This window comes from Enhydra lutris, unplaced genomic scaffold (assembly GCF_002288905.1).
Source record: "Enhydra lutris kenyoni isolate GAN:26980312 unplaced genomic scaffold, ASM228890v2 scaffoldscaffold33, whole genome shotgun sequence".
Classification (NCBI taxonomy): Eukaryota; Metazoa; Chordata; class Mammalia; order Carnivora; family Mustelidae; genus Enhydra; species Enhydra lutris.
The window spans coordinates 22,374,826-22,397,681 of record NW_019154117.1 but is presented as its reverse complement, the minus strand read 5'-3'; the positions used below and the strand labels follow the sequence as shown (position 1 = coordinate 22,397,681).

General features: G+C 46.6%; 1 protein-coding gene across 2 annotated transcripts; it reads right to left on the bottom strand.

The window, feature by feature from the left end:
* Nucleotides 1–10,214: 10,214 nt before the first annotated feature.
* Nucleotides 10,215–21,950, bottom strand: LOC111153621 (IDNK, gluconokinase). Of its 2 annotated transcripts, XM_022512763.1 has the most exons (5): nt 21,847–21,950; nt 17,915–17,945; nt 17,438–17,524; nt 12,874–12,917; nt 10,342–10,901 (listed from the first exon to the last, which is right to left on the bottom strand). In XM_022512763.1, the coding sequence occupies exons 1-5, from the start codon at nt 21,894–21,896 to the stop codon at nt 10,556–10,558; spliced, it is 558 nt and encodes a 185-aa protein (XP_022368471.1). In that variant the 5' UTR covers nt 21,897–21,950; the 3' UTR covers nt 10,342–10,555. The 2 variants fall into 2 exon arrangements, with proteins under 2 accessions (XP_022368472.1, XP_022368471.1); XM_022512764.1 differs by lacking the exon at nt 21,847–21,950 and having other exon boundaries at nt 10,215–10,901; nt 17,819–17,936.
* Nucleotides 21,951–22,856: the final 906 nt, after the last annotated feature.

Here is a 22,856-nt window from a genome sequence, read left to right as displayed (position 1 = left end):
GGGTTGGTTGGGGTTTTTTTTTCCCTGACCTGAAATTTTCTTGGTAGTTATTTAAGTAACATTAAATATTCTTCCTTGACTTCTTTGCATCATTCCTCTAATGGACCACAGGCAGCCATTGCCTCAGAAAGGTAACACTTAATGAACATCTGTTAGGTTTAAGGATCTTTTCTAGTTCAAAGTATAACAGTAAATAAAACATGTCCATATGGGGTTTACATAGTAGAATGTAGGAAGACAGTAATAAACAAAGCAGACCCATAGCCTGGGTAGGTAGTACAGATGGCTTTGGTGAAAAATTAAGCAGAATAAGGAGGCTAGTTCAGGAAGAAGGTGTTTTTATTTTATGTAGGCTAGTCCAAGAAGGATTTGTTGACATGGGGACATTTAAACAGAGACTTGAGGATTATCTGTGAGGGTGAGTAACTTTTCAGGAAGAAAGACAATTATTGAAAAGGCCCAGTAGTGGGAGGAGTCTGATTGCTTATAGAACACAGGGGGTTCAGTGTGACTGAACAAGGTGAGCTAGGGAGAACGTTTTAGTTAGGGAATATGATGGGAGAGATGGGGGCAGGGGAGCGGCCTCAGATATGGAGGACTTAATTACCTCAGTTTTTGTGTCCTATCCCCAGAGTTTCTAATTTACTAGATTTGGAGGACAATTTGCATTTGTAACAAGTTCCTAGGTGAGAACCACTGGACTAGGGGAACCAGGGTGGAAGCAGGGAATCTAGGAGGTCATAATTTCAGTGAGGGATCATAATGGGCTTGGGCTTGGTAGCAGTGGAGGTATTAAGTAGTAGTCAGATTTGGGGTATATTTTGAAAGCAGAGCCAGTAGGATTTACTGATGGATAAAACTGTGAGGTTTAGAGCAACAGAGGTGTATCAAGCAGGGTGACGTGGTACAGATATACATGGGAGAGAATATAAATCAGAATTTTAGTTTTGACATGTTACATGGGGATATACCTGATAGGACAAATAAGTGGACATAAGGAGAAGGCAGCTGGAGAGGAGTGCAAGGTAGAGCCAGTGCATACAGTGTATATCCAGCTGCCAGCCTATATATCTGCTTGTGGAAAACCAAAGAACTAGGCCAGTGGTTCTCACCCAGAAGCGCTTTTGCCCCCAGGGGCTGTTGGCAATGTCCAGAGACACATTATTTTTTAAGATATTATTTATTCGGGGGGCGCCTGGGTGGCTCAGTGGGTTGAGCCGCTGCCTTCGGCTCAGGTCATGATCTCAGGGTCCTGGGATCGAGTCCCGCATCGGGCTCTCTGCTCAGCAGGGAGCCTGCTTCCCTCTCTCTCTCTCTCTCTCTCTCTCTCTCTCTGCCTGCCTCTCCGTCTGCTTGTGATCTCTCTCTGTCAAATAAATAAATAAAATGTTTAAAAAAAGAAAAGATATTATTTATTCCGGGCGCCTGGGTGGCTCAGTGGGTTGAAGCCTCTGCCTTCAGCTCAGGTCATGATCCCAGGGTCCTGGGATCAAGCCCCGCATCGGGCTCTCTGCTCAGCAGGTAGCCTGCTTCCCCCCTCTCTCTCTGCCTGCCTCTCTGCCTACTTGTGATCTCTGTCAAATAAATTAAAAAAAAAAAGATATTATTCATTTGACAGAGAAAAGAGTACAAGCAGGGGGAGAAGCAGAGGGAGAGGGAGAAGCAGACTACCTGCTGAGCTGAGAGCCCAAGACGGGCTGCATGCCAGGACCTGAGCTGAAGGTAGACGCCCAACCATCTGAGCCACCCACGCGCCCCTGGAGACACATTCTTGACATGAGGGGCTGCTGCAGGCATCTAGTGAGTAGAGATCAAGGATTCCGCTAAACATTCTGAGACGCACAGTGCAGCTCCCACAGCAAAGATTTATCTGGTCCAAAATGTTAACAGCGGTACAGTGGATGAATCTTGACCAGATGAATTGTAGAGAGTGTTGATAAACACGTTTTGTGAGGATTGAGACCTGGTTTGCTCTTAACTTCCCATTCAGGGGGAGGAGAGGAGACCAGCGAGGTAGACTGGAGGTCCCGGGAGCAAGCAAAGCACTTTTTCACGAGGATAAAGATGGTAAATGAACTGTTAAGTGCTCTTACTTTATACACCTATCATGGTTGGAATACTAATCTCTGGATCCTTAATGGGAGCTACCACGCTCATGACTGTGATAGGGGTTTTATAGAGTGATGAGGGTAAAATTCTGGCGAGAGTGGACTGCAGAGATGGCAGGAGACACAGTTTCGAAGCAAAGAGAATCCGAGAAAGGGGCAATAAGTGGTAAGGACAGTGAGTGCTGGTGTAGAGGAAGTTTACCTTTTGTATTCTTTTTAGGTGGGAAGTGCTGCAGCATTTGTCTTCTAATATGAGAAATCGCAGGGGCAGGGCAGGGCTTGATTTAGAAAGAGAATACGGAATAATTGTTTTCTACCAAAAAGTAAAAAGAGAAAAGAGTTACTAGCTTTTGATTCCCGGAATGGGTTTTATAAATGGCCATTTTCCTTAGAGCTGCCTTTCCGTGGTGCAGGAGTATTAACCGTCCCAGCCCATCCAAAATATATTTTTTATGGGCAGCCTGTTCCGAAGTGGAGCAGAAGCACCGCCCGCCCCCCGCCCCCCCCCAACACACACACTCATCTTTGCTTTGGTGAGATTGAAGAGGACGAGGTTGAGATTTCTTCCAGAGCCGGGCAGCGATGAGGCACATGCTCAGACTGCAATTCCAGTTGAAACCTGTTAACATTTGTTGTGTTTCAGGCTCTGCGATAATAGCATAACCTGGCCAGACCATAGCGCCAGTGCGTCTTGTTTGGCCCGCTCTGTGCCTGAAACAGGCAGCACATACTAGAGCCCCAGTATAGTCTTCCTCAGAAGACCAGATCTAAAGTACTTGCTATGTATTCAAGCTAGATTGTTTAATATTTTATGTAATTTTTTTAAAGATTTTTTTAAAAAGCTGTTTAGACATATTATCTATCCAAGAAAGGGAAGGGAATTTCCACTGTGCTGTGTTACCCAGTGCTTAGTTACAAACTATCCCACGGTATTGGCAGGGCTTGGTGAATACCGCTGGACGACTTGCCTGGGTCTAGAGTATTTACTTTCAAGAGAACACATGGCTCTTGAATTTCTGTATGCTTTCATCTGGGAGTATGGTTGGAGTCCGTTGCTGTCCACACGGGCCTTTCCACAGGGCTGTTGGTGCTTCTTGACAACGTGGTTGGTAGGTTTCAAGATCAAGTATTTCAGGAAACATGAACGCTCTTCAGTTTTTAAACGTCTGAGCCCCGCATTGGTCCAGTGTCATTTCTCCCATATTTTAATGGTCATTCTCAGCTTGGCCAGATTTAAAGGTCATAGGCCCCACTTCTTGATGTGTAGAATGTCAGAGAATTTGTAACTGTCTTAATCTACCATACACTTACGATCTCAGGAGGGGAACAGTGTTAGAGGAGCAGATTTTTCTTCTCCAATGTTTATTCTTCCCTGGGAATAAGTAGTAATGTACCTACTTGTAGAACACTGTAGAAGGAACTGTGTACACTTGAGTCTCTTTGCTAGTCTGATCCCCTAGCATATGGTAATAAGGTTAGTGAGATACGCTCTGCTTTGTGGAAAGGGCCTGTGGTTTTGTTTTTTTTTTTTTGCTAAAATTGTGGTAATGTAATAAAATAGTGCAACCATTTTAAAGTGTATAGTTTTCTGTACATTCAGTGTTGTTCAACCATCACAATCACCTAGAACTTCATCATCCCAAAACAAAACCTTTTAGCCGCTAAGCAGTCACTTCCCATTTCCCTCATAACCCTGGAAACTTCTAGTCTGCTTTCTGCATGGATTTTCCTATTCTGGCTATTTCATTTAAATGGAGTTATATAGTATGTGGGCTTTTGTGTCTGGCTTCCTTTTTTTTTTTTTAAAGATTTTATTTATTTATTTGACAGAGATCACAAGTAGGCAGAGAGGCAGGCCGGTGGTGGGGGGAGGCTCCCTGCTGAGCAGAGAGCCTGATGTGGGGCTCAATCCTAGGACCCTGAGATCATGACCGGACCTGAGGGCAGAGGCTTACCCACTGAGCCACCCAGGTGCCCCGTGTCTGGCTTCTTTCACTTAGTATGTGTTCCAGGTTTATTCAGGTTGTAGCATATATCAGTACTTGATTCTGTCATGGCTGGATAACGCTCCATTGGATGGAGAGACCACATTTTATGCATCTGTTGATGGACACTTTCCCCATTTGGATGTTGGCAGATAATGCTTCTAACATTGGCATATCTGTTTGCGTCTCAGTTCTTTCAGATACATACCTAGAGCACAGTTACTGGGTCGTATATAGTAGTTTTAATTTTTAACTTTTTGAGGAACTGCTTGTTTTCCACAGCAGCTGCACCATCTTTCATTCCCACAAGCAGTGCACAGGCTCCAGTTTTCTTTCTGTCCTCGCCAATATGAGTTCTTTTGTTTGTTTAAGTTACAGCCATTCTACTGGTGTGAAATGGTAACTCATTGTGGTTTTGACTTCCATACTTCCAGTGCCCTAAGGACTAATGAAGATGAGAACTTTTTTTCTTGTGCTTTTTTTTTTTTTTTTTTAAGATTTTATTTGTTTAGGAGAGAGAGAGAGCATGCATGCAAGTAGGGGGAATGGCAGGCAGAGGGAGAAGCAGGCTCCCTGCTAGCAGGGACCCCAGTGCTCTGCATCCTAGGACCCTGGGATCATGACCTGAGTCGAAGGTAGACACTTAACTGACTGAGCCATCCTGGTGTCCCTTTCTTGTGCTTTTTAAATTGGCCATTTGTGTGTTATCTTTGGAGAAATGTTTAAGTCCTTTGTCTGTCTGTCTGTATTTATTTATTATTTGAGAGAGAGAGCAAGCAGGGAGAGGGGGAGAGAGGAAGTTTTTTAATTGAGAGAAAGTGGGGGGGGCGGTGAGGGGTAGAGGGGGAGAGAGAATCTCAAGCAGACTCCCTGCTGAGTGCGGAGTGGGAGGGGCTTAATCTCAGATACATGGTTTGCAAATATTTTCCCCTTTCTGTAAGTTGTCTTTTCACTTTCTTGATAATACCTTTTGCACAGAAGTGTTTAATTTTTGATGAAGTCCAATTTGTCTTTTTTATTTTGTCTTGTTTTTCTTGCTTTTTGTGGTATATTTAAGAATCCGCTACCAAATCCAAGGGCATGAGGATATTTCTTCTCTGTTTTTCTAACAAGAATTTTATCCATTTAGCTGTTACATATGGGTCATTGACCTGCTTGAATTGGTTCTGCGGTTCTACATTTGCAAAGGAAAGACAAGAGTTCAACCCATTTCCACCCCTCTCTTTCAAGAAAAAAGAACAAGGACAAATAATGGCTCAAACAGAGCATGGTAAGTAGAGGTTGAAGTACAGCTAGTTGTAGACCATGCTTCTGGCCAACCTGAGATCTATGGTTTTCCCAGAACAGTCTTAGAAGTTCTTTATTTCTTCTTATACTTGTCTCCACTCTGCCTGCATACACTACCATTCAATGTGACCTCCATCTTCTAGTGATCAAAGTGTGATTTGTATCCTATCCAGACAGGAAGCTTACAATTTCATGTACTGTACTCATCGTGAACACCGACCCCAGTCTTGCTGCGGCTTTGTTAGAATCCAGTACCTGCGAACCAGCCCGGCAAAGGCATGTGGGTGAAATCCATGCAGAATCCGTGAAGAGGTGATCGTTCTCAACCCTGGCTTCACATCAGCATCAACTGAAGAGATTAAAAACTAAGCCCACCACAGACTAAGTGAAATTGTTCTACCTGAGTAATAAAGTCAGGCATGATTTTGTAAATCTCAACGTTAGAACCAGTGATTTAAAGGGAATGGAAATTTATTGTTCATTTAAGGCTGTGCATATGCATAACCTGGGATCTTGTTAAAATGCATATTCTTACTCAAAAAGTAACTCAGAATGGATCCAAGACCTAAATGTAAGCGTTAAAACTATGAAACTCAGAAGAAACAAGGTATAAATCTTGTTTCTACTGCCCAGTCCAACTACTTTGGACTGGGCAGTAGTTTTTCAGAGATGACACCAAAAAGGCAACCAATGAAAAATAAGTTGGACTTCAGCAAACTTTAACTTCTGTGCTTTTAAAGTTGTTCAAGTAAACAAACCCTACAGGATTGGCAGATGATGTGTTTGTTAAGAATCTAGTATCCAGGATATGTAAAGAACTCTCACAACGTAACGCTAAAAAGAGGAAAAAAAAATTTTAAAAGGCAACAAAGGATTTGAATAGACATTTCTCCAAAGATGATAAGCAAATGGCCAAATAAGCACCTGAAAAGATGTTCAACATCATTAGGGAAATGCACATGGAAACCTTAGTGAGATGTCACTTCACACTTGCTAGGGTGGCTGTAGTCACAGAGAAGTAACAAGTGTTGGGTAGATTGCTGGTGGGAATGTAAAATGGTACGTCTACTTGGAAACCAGCTCAGCAGTCTTTTCAAAGGTTAGCCACAGGAGCCCCAACTACAGAAGGAAGTGGTACAGATTCCCAGAGGTTAATCCACTAGCTGTTACTCAACCCTCTGACCTCAGAGTATACCAACTACTGCAACCTGACCCTTCACTTAAGATGGAAGAAAGCCTACCAAATTCTCACTTGAGAATGGAAATTCAAGTTAAACTCTCTGAGCTCTGCTAGTGTCTTAAAGATAAATGTGTCCTCAACTACTTCAAATCTAGGCCTGAAAGACCCTGTTGACAGTGATTTCTGCCAATTAGAGGGAAGAAAAGCAGTGCCTGTCAAGTAGGCCAGGAGCTGGCCTACTACTAGAAGCAAGGTCTCTTTGTCCTGCTGAATAATTTTGCAGAATATCTACATGGCTACCAAGACTGTGACCAAAGTCAAAAGATGAATTTTGTAATTGTGCCTAGACACAGAAAAACATGAACGTCCGTTCCACAAAAATGACCACATACCTCCCTGTTCTGAACACTTCTTGATGAATGATAGCTTTTAGCCTCGGTTCATTTCTCTCACCTTACGAAGATACCAAGTCATTCCCTACTTCCTCCACAGCTTCCTTGAATCCCCCCTTAACCCACCTACTGTGTCCAAAACATAAGTCCTTTTGTGACCTCTTACTGAAACCCCCCCATGGTTCTGGAAGTCTGTTCTCTGTTATGCAACAAGCAATAAACCCCAACTTGTATGATGAGATGTGTTTCTGTATTATTGGGGGGTGAGTAGCGGCTTCCCTTTTTAGATAATGCATACATTTTCTTTTGTGCCATAGTCCTTGCCATTCCCCAATGTCTGCTATATCCTACCATTATTGTTTTTGCTTAGGCCCTCTGGGCATTCAAATGTGCAGGTCCTACCACTGACTGTCATGGTTTTGGGACATTTCCCCCTCACTGGATCCTTAGTTGAACTATGTGTTAGATATATTCAGTATTAGGTCTTGGGTCCTCCCGAGTGATGGCCCATGAATTTACATCTTTAACCCAGAAAGTGAAATTCAGTTTCTGTAGGATCTAAGGCCACTGGGGGAAACTCCACTGGGGGGATTGAAGATTGTCTGGACATCAGCAACAGGCTGTATTTTATACCGAGATTCTGTAAGGGTTGAAAAACACCTCTAAATTAAGGCCCAGCATAACTTGTAGGCTAGATATCTAGTTGTCTACTCCTTGGTAATTGCTGGCATTCATAGTGCCCATGAAGATTTGCTCTTCGGTGATGGGAGAATAAACTTGTATGGTAGTTTCAGAAATTAAAATCTGATTGATGGTATCTTTGATTAGAGCCAGCCTGTTTTAATTTCTCCCTTCTTGAACTCCCATCCACTGAAAGATGCTTTGTTCATCAGATCAAGTCTCTAGAGAGGCCTGGCCTGACAGTCCTGGACCTTTGGAGCACCTGGTGGGGACATCCCGTAGTGGTGCCTTGCTCATGGTTACCCCGTGAATGTGTGGCAGTGTTGTGCCTAGAGCTCAGCCTCTTGCAGCTTCTGATTCCCGAGCTGGCGGACAGCAGATGTCTGAGTCAGGTCAGGCCCCCAGGCTGGGCAGGCATGGAAGCACACTGGCAGTGGTTAACAAGGAAGACCTGTTAGAGCCCAAAGACTTAAGATTCACATACTTGCCCGGGGTTCATAATCTCCTCCACAGTCGGGAAGGCAGAGGAGTGGGAGTTGGTCCTGTGACCACATTGCTTCAGACACCCAAGGGTGACAATTTTAACAAGAGCTTGCATTTGTTGTATTGGTTGTGGTCTCACCATGCGTGTACTCTCTCAGCTGCCACAACTTTACAAGGCAGGTGGTGTTTTGTGGGAAAGAAAAGCGTTGAACTTCCTCCTGGAGTGGGGGGCAAGATGGAGAATTCCTTTCAGAGTGGGTGGTTAAGTGGTATATGCAGGGTGGAGAAAAGAGAGAATCATTGGCATCTATTTTGAGCCACAGCAAACAGGTCTCACTCTCCACTTCTTCGCAGGTCATAGAGGCTGAGCAAGGGTATGGTCAGGGCTGGGTGGGGAGCTGCGGTCCACTGCCAGGGGACCCAGGCAAGAACCCATGGCTGGCTGCCTGCATGATGGTGTTCTGGAGGGCTGGGAGAGCCGTTCGCGCTTGCGGTGTTCCCCAGGGCCACCAGAGGGCAGTACTGGGGCACACCCTGGCCTCCCTGGGTCCATCTTGGGAAGATTTGAGCAGTGGTTCCCAACCCCTGGAGATTCGATGCTTCTATTTTTAACAACTATTTTCTGATGTCCCGCTTCCACCTGAAGAGAAACTGATGGCTAATAAAATTTACCCCAGCAAATAGTAAATAGGATATCTTTGCTGTAAAGGAGAAAAAGGGAAAGTAACTTGTGATAAACTAATGAGTTTCAGTATGTAACACTGAAGACATAGTTGCCCTAGACCAACACCACGGAGCAGCTGGGTGCTTGTGCCTATGGGCTGATCACTGTGAATGAAGACTTACAAGCGCAGGTTGATGTAGGGGTGTTATATTCGTGACAGAAAAGCACACCATGATTCTCTGAAATGGTAAACAACTCTAGTAAAATTAAAAAAGAATATAATTGTTCCTTTTTGGTACTCTTGGAAATTGCATGTATCGTACAACTCCAAAGACATTTTTATTTATGCATAAAATAGCTTGTGCTCTTATAAGCAGGCTGGTTCACCAGGTCCTACGGGACAGTCTAGTGGAGTGAAACTCAGTTCTTTTTTGTGAGCAATGGCCTTTGCTGAGAACTCTAGCCCATGCCAGAGGATGTGAGATGCCCTGTCCTTCCACCTCGACGTAAGCCAACTGAGAGCTGGAGCTCTGTGTCCCATAACAGGTCCGCAGACGCTGCAGAGTGCCTATGATGGTATTCAGTCTGGACTCACTGAGTACTGTGGCCTGAGTCCCTCCTCTGTGTCTGGGGTGACTATCGGCCAGCCTGAGTCTGTGGGACTGGTCAGCTTGAGGGCTTGGACCCCGAGTAGTGAGGGCTGATGTAGACTGAAGCCAGATAGCAGATGCCTCTCAAATCAGGCAGAGAGGAAAATCTGAGGTTTCATGTTTCCTTAAGCAAGGTCTGTCTACCCACAAGGGCCCTTTCACTCCCCTGGCACCCCCGGCACGTATTCTCTTTGTAGTTCCCAAGACAGGCTGCCTGCCCTGGTGGGGAAAAAATGGGTAATTGGTTCCAAAACCCACTCTCTGGGCAAGGGGAATCAGTGGCCCTGCAGAGTAGCTGCATTCCAGGACCTTGGTTAGGACAGAAGGATAAGGAAGTCTCTTTCTGGAGCCTCTGGGGGAAGGGCTGAAACCCAGGCCTCCAACCTCCCGCACAGCCTCACCCAGCCCAGCTGCCCCTGGCACACTGCTGCCCGGCGGGAAGGTTCATTTCACATTTGGGCCAGAGCAGCTCTGGCGTTCTTTCCTTATCCTAGAGTCCACTGCTGACAGCTTTTGCAGCAGAGAGGTTGGTGGCTGACCCCCGCCTGGTCTCAGGGGTCTCCATAAAATGAGTGGGGACAGTTGGGTCAGTGAGTCCCAGGCTACATCCACTGAAGTTCCACCTTTGCCATTTTTTATATCCATGAACTATATGTACTTGTTACTTATCTTGAGATGATCCAAGGAGAGAGGTTTAGAACTTGCTGGTGAGTGGTCAATTTTACACATGTTTACACGTTATACACGTTTCTACTCCTGTGACCAGTTTCCAGGGGATGCCAAGTATAGCCAAGTTTCATTTATTTGTTCAGATATAGGCATGATCAAGGATGTTCTAAATGAGGTTGTGATTTATAGCACTGATTATAGAATTCCCTCTGATCATCTGATTAGGTGACAGGAATTTGAATTTCTATTGAAGCTTTACTTTCAAAATGCCCTCCTGTCTCCTCCCCATGTGCCAGAGCACAAATGCCTAAAAATATACCCAGGCAAGTAGAGTTCAGTACACTAGGGTTTGTTCACCCCAAGAATTTAGAATACTGGTAAAAACAGTAGAACATAGATTGGGATGGGATAGAAATGTCTGCCTGATTGTTCTGGACCCCCAATTTGAAGCGATTTTCATTTTAGAGTTTCCACGATTGTAGCAATTATCTCTGAAAGATTTTTGTCCACACTGATTTGGATGAAATTTTCTAGAGCCGATGGGGGTTCCAGAGTTTCGAACTGGGACTCCAATAATTCAGGGGGCATAAAGTGTCCTTTTCTCTTGAGTAAACGCCCAGAGATGACCTCAAACGACCCACTCAGATGGACCACGAGGAGCTTCACTTCTGCTGGGTGTTTGTCCTTCCCCGTCTCATCACACTTCGGGGATACACCATCTTTTCCTCGTATTAAGATGTCTCTGTATGCTTTCTTCAGAGCCGAACAGGCTAGAACCACATGCTGTCCAGAGGCTACATCTCTGTTAAAAAAAAAAAAGGGGGGGGGGTGGGGGAGTGGGACTAAAGAATGCGGACATTTGAAATAACTGGTGCTGATTCTAGGTTGAAGACTGGTCCTACTCTACCAGTAGAAGGCATTACAAAATGGTGGTCAGGTATCAGGCAGTCCTGGCTTTAAGGTAAAATCTTCCTTCCACTAGTGAACTGAGCCGTCTTGGGCAAGGTATTTACCTCCCTGAGCATCAGTTCGTCATCTCTTAAATGGGGCCCCTTAGAGCGCCTGTCCGTAGACTTATGAGGAAGAGTTGACCAACATGCCCAGTACACAGGAAGTTCTTGGTAGGTGTCAGCTCTGCTCCTGCGAATGTAGACGTGGCCACTGCATGTGGACATGGGTGGCTGCTGGTAGGTGCCTGTGCCCCACACACCTTGGCACAGGTTTTCCACAGGTGTTCAGTGATTTGAAACTCACAACTGGCTTCTCCCCCTTCCTACTCTACAATACGCTGGGAGTCTGGTGAATTTACCAGTGCAGAGCTGGAGAAAGCAGGCGAAAAGGGGAGTATCAGACTCTCTGTGGTCAGGGGAACAAGATATAAGAAGCGTCCAGGGATATGCTAAGAAAAAACCTGAGCCAGAAATAGAGGCACTGTGACCAGGCACCACAAAGGGAAACCAGTGTGCTCCGAGACTGTCCAAGTAAGTGAGCCCCCTCTCCCACCCAGATGCTGTGTGCCCCTGTCCATGGTCAGGAGAGGCAACCATCTTCTGGCTGGGAAGGGACTCAAGTAAAGATGTGAGGGTAAAACCCTGGCTTGGGTACTTGGTAGAATGTTTGTTTTAGAACTGAGAATTCTGCAGGTGTCTGCCTTTGATCTATGGACAATGTACACTTGAGATCCAGTGGATGGAGTGCATCAGCAGCAGCGAACTTACGTACCTGGGCCGTCTGGCTCTTCCCAGAGGCCATGGTTGAGAGCTCGTTTATTCTGGGTCTGGATGTCTGATTGCTGAGGAGCATCTTAACTTTTGCTTCCATCACAGGTCAGTATATTTGATCTAGTCTACTTATGTTAAGACCCAGTTGGGTAGGAGTTCTCAAACCTTGAAACCCTAAACTCAAAGCCTATGCAAAGACAAGGTTGCCAGCTATGTCAGTGCAGTGTGAAAAAGTAAACTGAATTTTTAATTTTAAGTATATTCTATTTGCATATGGTGCAAAGGTTTTAGATTTATAAAAATATGAAATGTCATCTTTATTTTAATTAGCAATAATCGCCTCGGATAAACCTCATTGGCTACGATACTGCCACTGCGCAAAGCTCATCTTCATTTTAGAAACAAGATTTATAAGCCATTCCCTGCCTTTTCTCTATCCTCCTCCACATCCCAACCAGGATTCCCAGGGCTCAGTTCCTCAGATGGGTGGAGGGGACCTCATTTGCTCAGAGGCATGATACAGAGCAGGACGGTTTTGGACTCCCAATTCTGATGACCAATTATCTGTTCAGTTACAAATGACCCCAGGTCTTCCCTGGTTGCCACAGCTTGGAGTTGGGGTAAGAGGTGGAGACGAAGATGTGACGAGAACAGTCAGTGGTGTCGTCGGTCACCACCTTTCCAGCACTTAGATGTTTTCAAGACCATTCTGAATGCCTCCCATGCCCGTCTCTAATTCTCACGATATTCTGTGAATAGGAACTACACCCCCATTTTCAAATGAAGAAACAGACTTAAATGGAAGCCAACTGGCTGACCAAGATTCCCAGATGACAATTGCGGAGCTGTCCAGGAGGTTCGTTTCCAGAACCCAACTAAATTACACGTGGGTTCTGGCTGATTTAAATCACTGTTGGCTACTTGACAGTGCATTCCATTTCTGTGATCCTTTACCATTAGCCAGTTGTGATTTCAAGAATGTATTTTTTGCCTCTACTTTCTGATGAATTTTCTTTACTCATTGCCTTATGTGAAGGCCTGATGCTCTCTTACCTTAGTAAAATGTCATGTAAGTTGCAGAGCCATGGTATCCTGTCCTGAAATTAAAGCAGACACAAAGTGACTTCCCCAGGTATTGTTTATTTGTACAGAAACACAGTTAATCATGTTCATCAGCATTACAGCCCAGAGAAATCTTAGCGGTTTTGAGAAGTAGGCCGTGACAAGGCTGTGGGGTCAAGTCTCTGGGCAGTTAAGCACAGTAACATTAGGATGGGATTAGCGCCCTTTGAAGAAGAGACCAGGAGCTAATGGGTGCTCGCCCTCCTGTGCTGTAACCGCTCCTCTCCCCGACCTGCAAGCCAGGGAGCAGACCCTCACAAGCCCCTGACCATGCTGGCGTCCTCACCTTGTACTTCTAGCCTCTAAAACTGTGAGAACTGAATGTCTCTTGGTTAAGCCCCCAGCCTGTGATATTTTGTTACAGTGGTCCATGCTGACCAAAATTCATCTGAAACACCATCTGGGCCTGGGGCCTTTTTTGCGGGGAGGTCTCGGATTCCAGATTCAGTTTTTTTAAAGAGCATTATGTTATGTTCAGGTTTTCTATTCTTGATCCAGGACGAGATCACACATACAGTTAGATCTCCAGACCCTCCTGATTTCTTAAGCCAGATGCAGCATCGGCAAGGTCGTATTCCTCTTTGGGGGGAAAAGCGGAGTAGTCTCTGCCATCAGTCACTGCCATCCAAGCCCATGTCCCCCACAGTAATTTATATTTTTCTAAGAAATTGTCCAATTTAAGTCTTTAAATTTACAAACATCACCAGTTCAGAGCCCTCTTCTCATTCCTACTCTTAATTGTGCTTTCTTTCCACTCTTGATCAGTCTTGTTAGATTTTTATTTATTTTTATTTTTTTTAAACAGCTTATATTCCATTAATTTCAGCATCCATTTCTATTTTTTCCCTACATATTCCTTTTTGTTTATTGTTTTTCCCTACTTGAACATTTAGCTCATTACTTTCCATTCTTGTTATTTTTCTGGAAATGCTTCCAGAGGTCATAGATTTCCTTCTAAGTAATGTTTCAAAGGCATCCCATAAGTTTTGGTTGACAGCACTTTTGTTGTACATTTCTAAATAGAGAGGAGGACACAATCTAAGACTGGGAGTGTTAAAGATGGTATACAGGGACTCTTGAGTAAATGTGTGAAGCAGATGCTTCTTAGCCCTGGTGAACAGTGTGGGAGTTGGCAGTGAGGAAGGTCAGGAGAAACTGCCTTGACTAGGTGGTCAAGAACTTGAGTGACCTGCTAAGAAAGGTTGGGCTTTACTGTAAGGGTGTTAAGACTTGGAGGCATGAGCTTCAATTTTGTGTTCACATTTGTGACAAAAGGGAGTGACTGAGATTCCTTCTTCACAAAAGCAGAAATTGGAACTCGGAGATATTAGAGCAAATTCACTCAACTCTGTGAGTGGTTACTACAGATGATAGGATACATTATGAAAGTCAAACACACAGAAAGAAACTTAGGGGAAAGAGAAGAGGAAACAGCATAACCCAAATGAGAATCTCTGCCTGCTGGGTCTGACATTCAAGGTCATCTCCTTCCTGATGGGTGTCCCCTGCCCCCAGCCCAGTGCTTGGAGGTAGTGGGCACAACAAATGTTCTAGCAGAAGTTCAATCAGGACATCAAAAGGGCAGAGAAAGATTCCTGGGCCTCTGGTTTTAGTGATGTGATGGAAACATCTAGAGACATGAAGTGTCTTCTGGAAGGGGACGGTTAAAGGGAGAAGGGAGTTGGAACTCAGAGGAACAACGTAGGAGCCCAAGTAGGCCCAGCATTGCTGGGGGAGGCGGACGGAGCAGAAGGAAGGAGCGGGTGGGGAAGAGCAGTGGCCAGGACCCACTGTTTACCTGGTGCAAAAAATAAACTTGAGACCACAGAGGAAAGAACACATGTAAGGAGAATATAGACCCCCAAAAAAGGGAAAAAACTCCAAAATTCAAACTCTAAAATTTGTAGGTATTTTAAAAGATAAAGACAAGAGTGATATATTCTGTAAAAACATTTTCCAGTACTTCCCAAATTTTCTATACAGGGCAAGTGTTACATTGATAATCAGGAAAATTTTTGACAAAAACCCCCTCATCTAGCAGACTTTGAAGTCTGCATCAGTGTCCCTGCGGGCTGCTGGGACAGCATGGACCTGGCGTGGGGGGGTTGGGGGGAACACTGGCAGCTTGCAGATCCTTTATCATCATTATCACACGAATAACATCCCCTCACAGCCTGAGTGGCATATCCACTAGAGGTTCCTGTCATGATGGACGTGTTCTCTGCACCCTCTGGTGGTAGCCATGGGCCCCGTGTAGCAACTGAACACTTGGGCTGTGTAACCCCAGAACTGGGGTTTACAGTTTAGTTTATGTTCATTTACATTTAAATAGCCTGAAGGAGCCCCTGGAATATTCAGCACAGGTTCTCTTTCTTCAAACTTCAGCCCTCTGAGCATGAAACCCTCCCCAAGCCTTTCCCAGAGGAGGCAGTACCCCTGCCTCAGACTTTCCACTGGGGCCTCCTCACAGGATCCTGGTGGGGGGCGGTGGTGCAGAACTGGTTGCTAGAGGGGTCCCCAGTGCCAGCGCAGCTGTGACCCACACCTTCACTCTTAGTTGAGTTCTCCTCACGAATGTCAACCATCTGCCATTCTAGCTCTTTCTCTCCCCGGAAGGGAGAAAGTCTGAAGTCTGGCTAACCTGTACAGTTTCTCCTAAATATATTTAGTGACTCATTATGTTTCCTCCAGTAACCGATAACCTTTTCTTCCGTACAATAAATTCCTTTTCTGAACTCTTCCCATCCCCCCATCCAGACTGCCCACTTAACAAGCCTCGCGTGTGAACAGGAGGATGTTTAAAGGTCATTTGAAAACTCCATCCATTTGGGTTGCTTTACCTCGTTCTTTAACTTTTATTTGCACTCACCAAGGAGAAAACTCTGGCACGGTCACACTTACAAACTCAGTAGAAACGGTTTACGTGATGCATACATGTACGCATAGATACGTTAGCGACAACAGTAAGTTATATTTACTGAATGCTTTGAGTACTTCACTGTGCATATTTTTAGTAGTATCTCATTTAATCCTCCCAAGCACCCAATGAAATGGGTCCTCTTACATCCCTGCTTCACAGGAGGAAAAGGAGGCAGAGAGAGACTAAGCCATTGGCCAAAGGGCACACACGCTTAGTGGTAAGCTAGGTTATCTGCACTATGTCTTTATCGCTACCATAATGTCATTATTATGCTCCAGTTACTATTCTGTATCTCTTTTATGGTTCCCTCCTCCTGTCCCCTAAAGTCAAATGTCGCAAACTTAATTTTGATGGTTCAAAGTCTGAATCTTGGCCAGCTCAAGCCATCCTCCCTGAAACAGAGATAGGTGTATGCTCGGCATCCCTAGAACTAGACCTAGTGATGGTGGGGGACTCCAGTCCCTGGAGGCCGGATAAGGGGACAAGAGTGAGCTAGCTCAGTACAGCTGGGACCGAGGTCACTGAAAGTGGTAACCACAGTATTGGTCTTCGGCCAGTTCCACTCTGTTCCTGCCCTTTGAACACCCCGGCCCTCACCTCTCCCCTGAGCTACGGCGAGTTATGCCAGCGAGTCCAGTTTGCACCTGTGCTTTGGGAGGGACCCTAGGAAGTGGCCTCATGACGGTGCATAAGGAGTGAGGCGCTGTTCATTCCTGCACTTATGACTGAGTCACGGGTATCTTCTGATGTTGACTGTGCGGCCAGCCCTGGGGGTATATAATGGTCATCAGAAAGGCCACAGTTCTTGCTTTTTCAGAAGTAGAATCGAGTTGCAGAGATAAATATCAATTAAATTCTCACACTATCAAATGCCAACTTGCAGCTGGGACCCGGGCTGTGTGGGCCGTGGTGCTGTGAGAATTTATTACAGGAGGTTTTACTTCAGTAGGCCCAGGGGGACTTCCCTAAGTGGCACGGGAGCTGAGCTGTGGATAGGAACAGGGTGCATTTCAGAAGTGAGGGGACAAAAGTGCACTTCAGACAGTGAGACCAGCAGATGCAAAGGCCCTGTGGGGAGCAGCAGGGCAGCAGGAGTGACTGACAGGGGCCAGGGTGGCTCTGGTGGAGAGAGAGAGGGAGGGTACCCAAAGAGAGTGGAGTGGGGCATGTTGAGGCGTTGGGCTGTTTGGTCTTGACCCTGAGATGGATGGGACACTTCCAGAGGGCTAGATTTGAATCTGTAACGATCCTTCTGGCTTTGGGGTGGTGGTGAGGTGCTGGCGGCAGCTGGAAGGCGTGGGGAGGAGGAGGAAGGCAGAACCTCCAGAATTACCTCCTGCAGATTAAAAGCTGGCAGGCTCTGCCCAAATGGGGGCGGGGTGGGGTGACTCCTAGCTCTGTGTTCAGAGAGCATTTCAGGGCCAAAGCTGACCATGCAGGACCGCAGTTGCCTGGCTTTGGAGTGCTGTGCACAAGTCCTCTCGGGCAGGAAGTCTCCTACACCACGTGCTGGGGGAGCCCCACCTGCGGCTCCCAGCTGGAGCGTCTGGGTTGGAAACAGTCAGCAAATGTTACCTGGTCATTCAGTGGGATCCCTTTTCCCATCTTCATTCGGTTTTCCTCTGGGTGATAGTCATCTGCATCATAGAATTTCCATCCCAGCTTTAAGAACAAAGTGAAAGGGTGTAGATGACAACCACCATTACTGACACTACGGGGCAGGTGTGGAAATGGGCAGCCCGGGGACCACCCCTACTCAATTCCCCTCCCCCTGTGGTCCCCCTCCCTCCACTCCCCATCCCCGACATGGGAGCAGGGAGGCTGTCATGCCACATCCGTGTCCCTGCTCACTGGGCTGCTGCTCCTTTCATTCATCACTCTTGGTCATCACCAAGGTGTAAACCAAGATTGCTCCATTGGGTTTCACAAGCCACACCCGTGGTGAGTTTTACAAACCAGAAAGAAAGGGCCAGAAAGAAAGTGCACCGAAGGGACAGAAGCAAAGAGACAGCGCCGTGGGACTCGTCATTGGGAGGCATCAGAACAGGTTACCTCGGAGGCCAGCAGGGCGCCCACGGTTGATCTGTGGAGAGGACACAGAGGTTCAGGTGACGGCTCTTCCCAACCCCTGCATACCCCCTACCATGCAGGGTGCCCTGGGAGACAGCAGCCACCCCGCCATGTTGAAACCCAGTAATTTCATGATACTGAAGCAGGGACAGTAATGCTGTCAGGCCTAGAGTCAAGAACATGTCCATGTTCTCCAGGAATTTAAATAGTTACTGAATTACCACTAATTTTCTTTCCCAAAAAGCAATATATGAGATCTCACTAAACTCCTGAAGTTCTGAAGTTTTTTGGTCCCTGTTCTAGAGATCATTAGGTTTTGTGGGGAAAAAAGCTGACGAGAGATGAGATTTTACTGAGGGTACTGACGGAGGTCTGACAGGGGGGTTTAACCTCCCAGCACAAGGTTCAAGGAACTCATACAAGCATTACCACCTTGCCTGGGGCTTCTTAAAAACTAAAATGAAGTTTAGAATGAGAAGTCAGCCTAGGAGGGAAATGGTGTCAGTGCGATGTGTGTGGTGAGGACATGTTGTTCCCCCAGTGGGCAGCACTCAGTGCAAAGGGCTTGGGTCTCAGTACCTAACAGCTGGCTACAGTCTCCGTGCGGCCACCACCTGGCCACCTGCTTCCATACCAGTCACCTTTACCTCTACACCTGTTTTCTCACCTCCAAAATGGGGGAACTGAGCTACACGTACCCACTCACTACTCGTTTCACTCAGCCAGCACTTACTGAGCACCTGCTAGTCCCCAGGATATGAAAATAACGAAAACAAAACGAATGAAAACAAAACCCTGCTTACATTCTACCTGGATTCAAGGGTCCTGTCTCTTTTGTGAAGAAGGCCTTGAGGAGACCTTGTGTTAAAGACACATGTGTACTCCCAACTGAGACCCGCTCCCCGATGTGACCAAAGGATTGCAAAGGGCTGTAACTTCTCCCATGAGGTTCACCGTGCTGATGCTCGCACAGGGGGACACACTGCAGCCTACCAGTGACCAACTCCAGGGCCAGGGAAGCCAGAGCTGGGCATGACCGAAATGACACTGAAGCCCAAGTTAGATGAGCCAGGGATGAACATGTCAGCCACCACTCACAAGCTGAAAGAAGAGCTAACTAGACTGGGGTGTAGACGGGCAAAGAAGAGACAGAAGGAAAAGGAAAAGCCACTGTCCACTGCTCTATCCAAACCTCCTAAGCCAGAGAACGCAGGACTTGACACGGACTCAGACAAGGACACCTGGCACAGTGCTCGGCTCGGAGGAGACTGGTTGGAGGAAGGATTACAAACCAGTCTGGGACCCAGGGATCTCTAAGCGGGTTAGTCTAAATCAGGATCAAGGAGATTGAAAAGGACTGTAGGACAGTGGTGGTAGGCTGAGGCACAGATTAAAAGCAAAAGATATTCAAAAGGCCGGAACCTAAGGGTGGCTTCACGAAGGCTATTCAAACATAAAGGAAACTAACATTGCCACCTATTCACATAGCTCCGTTCATTCATTTGTTCATTCATCCATTAAGTCTGCAAATATTTCTTGAGTACCTACTACATGCCAGACATTGTTCTAGACAGAGAGGGCAATAAACAAAAAGGAAAAAGATCCCTTGCATTTAAGTAGGAGAGGGGGAGGCAATAAACATAGTGAAAAAGTAAAATTCATGCTTGACATTGTTTTAATAGTGGTTTAACTACAATCTTTCTGGTGTGAGATTTGTCCTATTGAGCCATTTTTTTCCCCTCTCATATGTAATGGCGTATAATTTAAAATCCTGCAGGGCCCTAACAAGGGCTCACAGAAGTCACCAAAGAACTCAGTGTTCTATATCCATTGATCTATATAATCATTCTCATTTTATTACTCAGTCCCTCAGCAATAGTTGACTCTGAACTTTAACCGTCAGAGGGCCCAGGGCTCAGTTCCTGGCCAGCTTCTTGATCTTCACTCACTCCCCCGGTTATCTCAACATCTTATGTCTTTAAATATATCTGTGCACCAAGAATTCCTACATTTATATCTAAAGTTCCTCTTCTGAAACTCTGGACTTGGATAGCCAATCAACCACTTGACAAACCCACTCATGTGACTGATAGGCAATTCACCACATCCCACATTGGACTGTGCTGTTTTTTCCCCCAAAACCTGCTCTGTCTACTGCTTCTCCATTAGTTAATAATAACTCCCTTCTTCTGGATACCCAATCCAAAAATCCCGAAGTCATCCTTCACACCTTTCTCCCTCACTCATACCCCACAGCCAGTCCATCGACACAACTTTCTGGTTCTACCTTCAGAATATCTCCAGCATATGACCACTTCTCCTCACCTTCATTGTTTCTCTGACCTCATCTCCCATCACTCAGCCACAATGGATTCCCTGGGAAGACACTATGAAACAAAGCCTCTGGGCCTTTGCACTTGCTATATTCTCTTTGCCTACACTGCCCTTTCCCTAGCTGGCCACCAGGCTTAGTCCTTCACTTCTTGTGAGTCTTGCCCACATACCACTGCCTCAGAGGAGCCTTCCCTCACCATCCTGCCTGCTGTTCTTTGTTCTACTTACTCTCCTTTACTTGCCCCTGGAGCACCACCACTGCCTACCACACTGTGTACATGTATTTATCCACTTCCCTGTTTCCCTCCCATACTAGGGTGTAAACTCATTGAGGGCAGGGATTTTATCTATCCTGTTCATTATATATCTGTGACACGGAGTCAGGATCAAGCTCTATAAATAGTTACTGAATGCATGAATATCATAACCATATAAATCATATGGTTTCACACACTCCCCCATCTGCTCCAATGCAGAGAGGGGTACATGAATTACCCAAGCTCACACAACCAGGCAGCAGCAGCACAATCAAGACCCGGGGCTCTCGACTTCCACTACATCACAACACAGAAGCAGTCTTACATTCAAATTCTTCAAATCATACAACAACTAGGGATTTTCAGGCTTCATGTTTTATTTTAATTTTATTCAAAGGCTCCCCAAATCATTTTACTTTCTCAAGAGATGAGGCTAAAAATGCCACAGTAATCTTAAAAACCTAAACTTTCCTACCTGGAGCAAGAGTCTTTAATATATACTTGACCACACCAGCTAGTCATGGTGCAGAAAATTCTAGAAGGGTACTACAGGTCTTTGAACTTAACGATATTCCTCTTGATTAAGATTTGTCTTTTGCCTCCTGTGGCGGACGCTGCAGTGGCTCCCTTTTCGGGTAAAGGGCACGGTTGGATTTTGATCTAATCAGGAAGCCAAAGTCTAGTTCCCAGCCCCCAAGATGGCCAGACTGGGCTGAGCAGAGAGGCTCTAGCGCACCCGGTGGTCCTCCTTGCAAACCCTTAGGGGGTTTTGGAACTCAATTAATTTACACTGACTTCCACGTAAAGCTGATAAACGCTGATCACAGCACAGAGAAAACAGACCAGAAGGTTAAATAACCTTTCTGAAATCTCATCGCACAAGTCCAGTAGCTCGCAGGAGGGAGCTGCCCCTCTGCCCAGCCTCACAAAGGTGTGTGGGAGAGTGGGACGAGGTTCGCCCCTGTGCTTTGGGCCTCACATCCTTCCACCTCGTTCTGACAAGAGGCTCCCAGACACCGGCCCTGAGGACCAACGGAGCCGCGGGCGGCGCCGCGGCAGGCGCTTCTTCACAGAGGGCTGCCTCTAGAGCCTCTCGGGGTAACGGGTCTCCGCGCCCCAGGGTGAGCAGGTTGTCGGGTGCGGAGAGAGAGCAGGTGCCCCGAGCCTCCGCTTCCTCATCTGCAAAGGGAGGCTGGAGGTTCCCCAGAACCCTGCGTACCCCCGCGGGCCCGGAACGGTGACGCCTCCGGCCTCCGCCGCGCGCGCCGCCTCCTCCAGGGCGCCCCCCGCGACCCGCCGCGACCCCCGCCCTCCCAGACCTACTTCCCCGAGCCGCTCACGCCCATCACCAGCAGCGCACCGGGCGCCGCCATGGCCGGGAGTCAGGATCCTTCCCGCTTCCCGGGCCCGTCCGCCCCGCCTTCTCCGCCACTGAGAACCGAGCGGCGGGGAGCCGGACAGCCCCGCTCCCTCCCCACACCGCGTTGCTCCGCCTCAGGCCGCGCCTTCGCCCCGCCCCACAGCGTTGCTCCGCCTCAGCCCGCGCCCCGCCCCGCCCCACAGCGTTGCTCCGCCTCAGCCCGCGCCCCGCCCCGCGCACGCGCTCCCCGCGGTTCCCTGGCAGTGGCGGGGAAGTGGAGCCAGTCGGCGGCAGGAGCAAGCAAGTCTCTACCGCGCCGCTCCACCTGCTGGTCTCCGCCTACTGTCCTCCTACCCCAGGCCCCAGCAGGGGAGCCTCGCCCTCGTCCTCCTCCACCAATGGAGGTAGCTTTTTTTTTTTTTTAACTGTAGAAAGAATAAGCAGAAAATAAATTCACACTTTCCACACCGTGCAGCATAAACATCTGTCCTTTAAAAAAAAAAAATCATTTTATTTGGTTTTCGTCATAATAAGTGTAAACATCCGTTCTTAAAATGATGCCTCCTCCAGTATAGACAGGTGGGTATGAATACTTTGTGCAATTGGGATCATGCTGTAGACAGCCTATCGTAACCTGGCGTTTTGTTACAAGAGTAGGAGGCGGACATCTTTTGGTGTCGTATATAGATTGGGCCATAGTGGCACAAGTCGTGGCTCTATGGCTCTGCTATTTAATCTGGCTTCTGTCCTCTGGTAAATTACTTAAAGAGAAGGACTATCCCTTTGAAGGGCCCATTTGCTTTAGAACAGTATGTTGATTATGTGTCATTTAAAATATTTTATTAAAAGCACCTTTAACGACATTCTGCCCAACCTCCCTTGTTACCCAAGTTCATATTACTGTGTCCTGGAAAACAATGAAGCTGACATAAATCACTTACCTAATGAGTATTTCAATTAGCCCTGCACTAAC

Excerpts from the sequence above, each read along its gene's own strand:
- LOC111153621 (XM_022512763.1), bottom strand. The coding sequence starts at position 21,896 with ATGGCGGCGCCCGGTGCGCTGCTGGTGATGGGCGTGAGCGGCTCGGGG. Across the intron at positions 17,946-21,846 it reads GGCGTGAGCGGCTCGGGGAA|ATCAACCGTGGGCGCCCTGC; the intron begins GTAGGTCTGGGA and ends TCCTCTCCACAG. Across the intron at positions 17,525-17,914 it reads GCGCCCTGCTGGCCTCCGAG|CTGGGATGGAAATTCTATGA; the intron begins GTAACCTGTTCT and ends TTGTTCTTAAAG.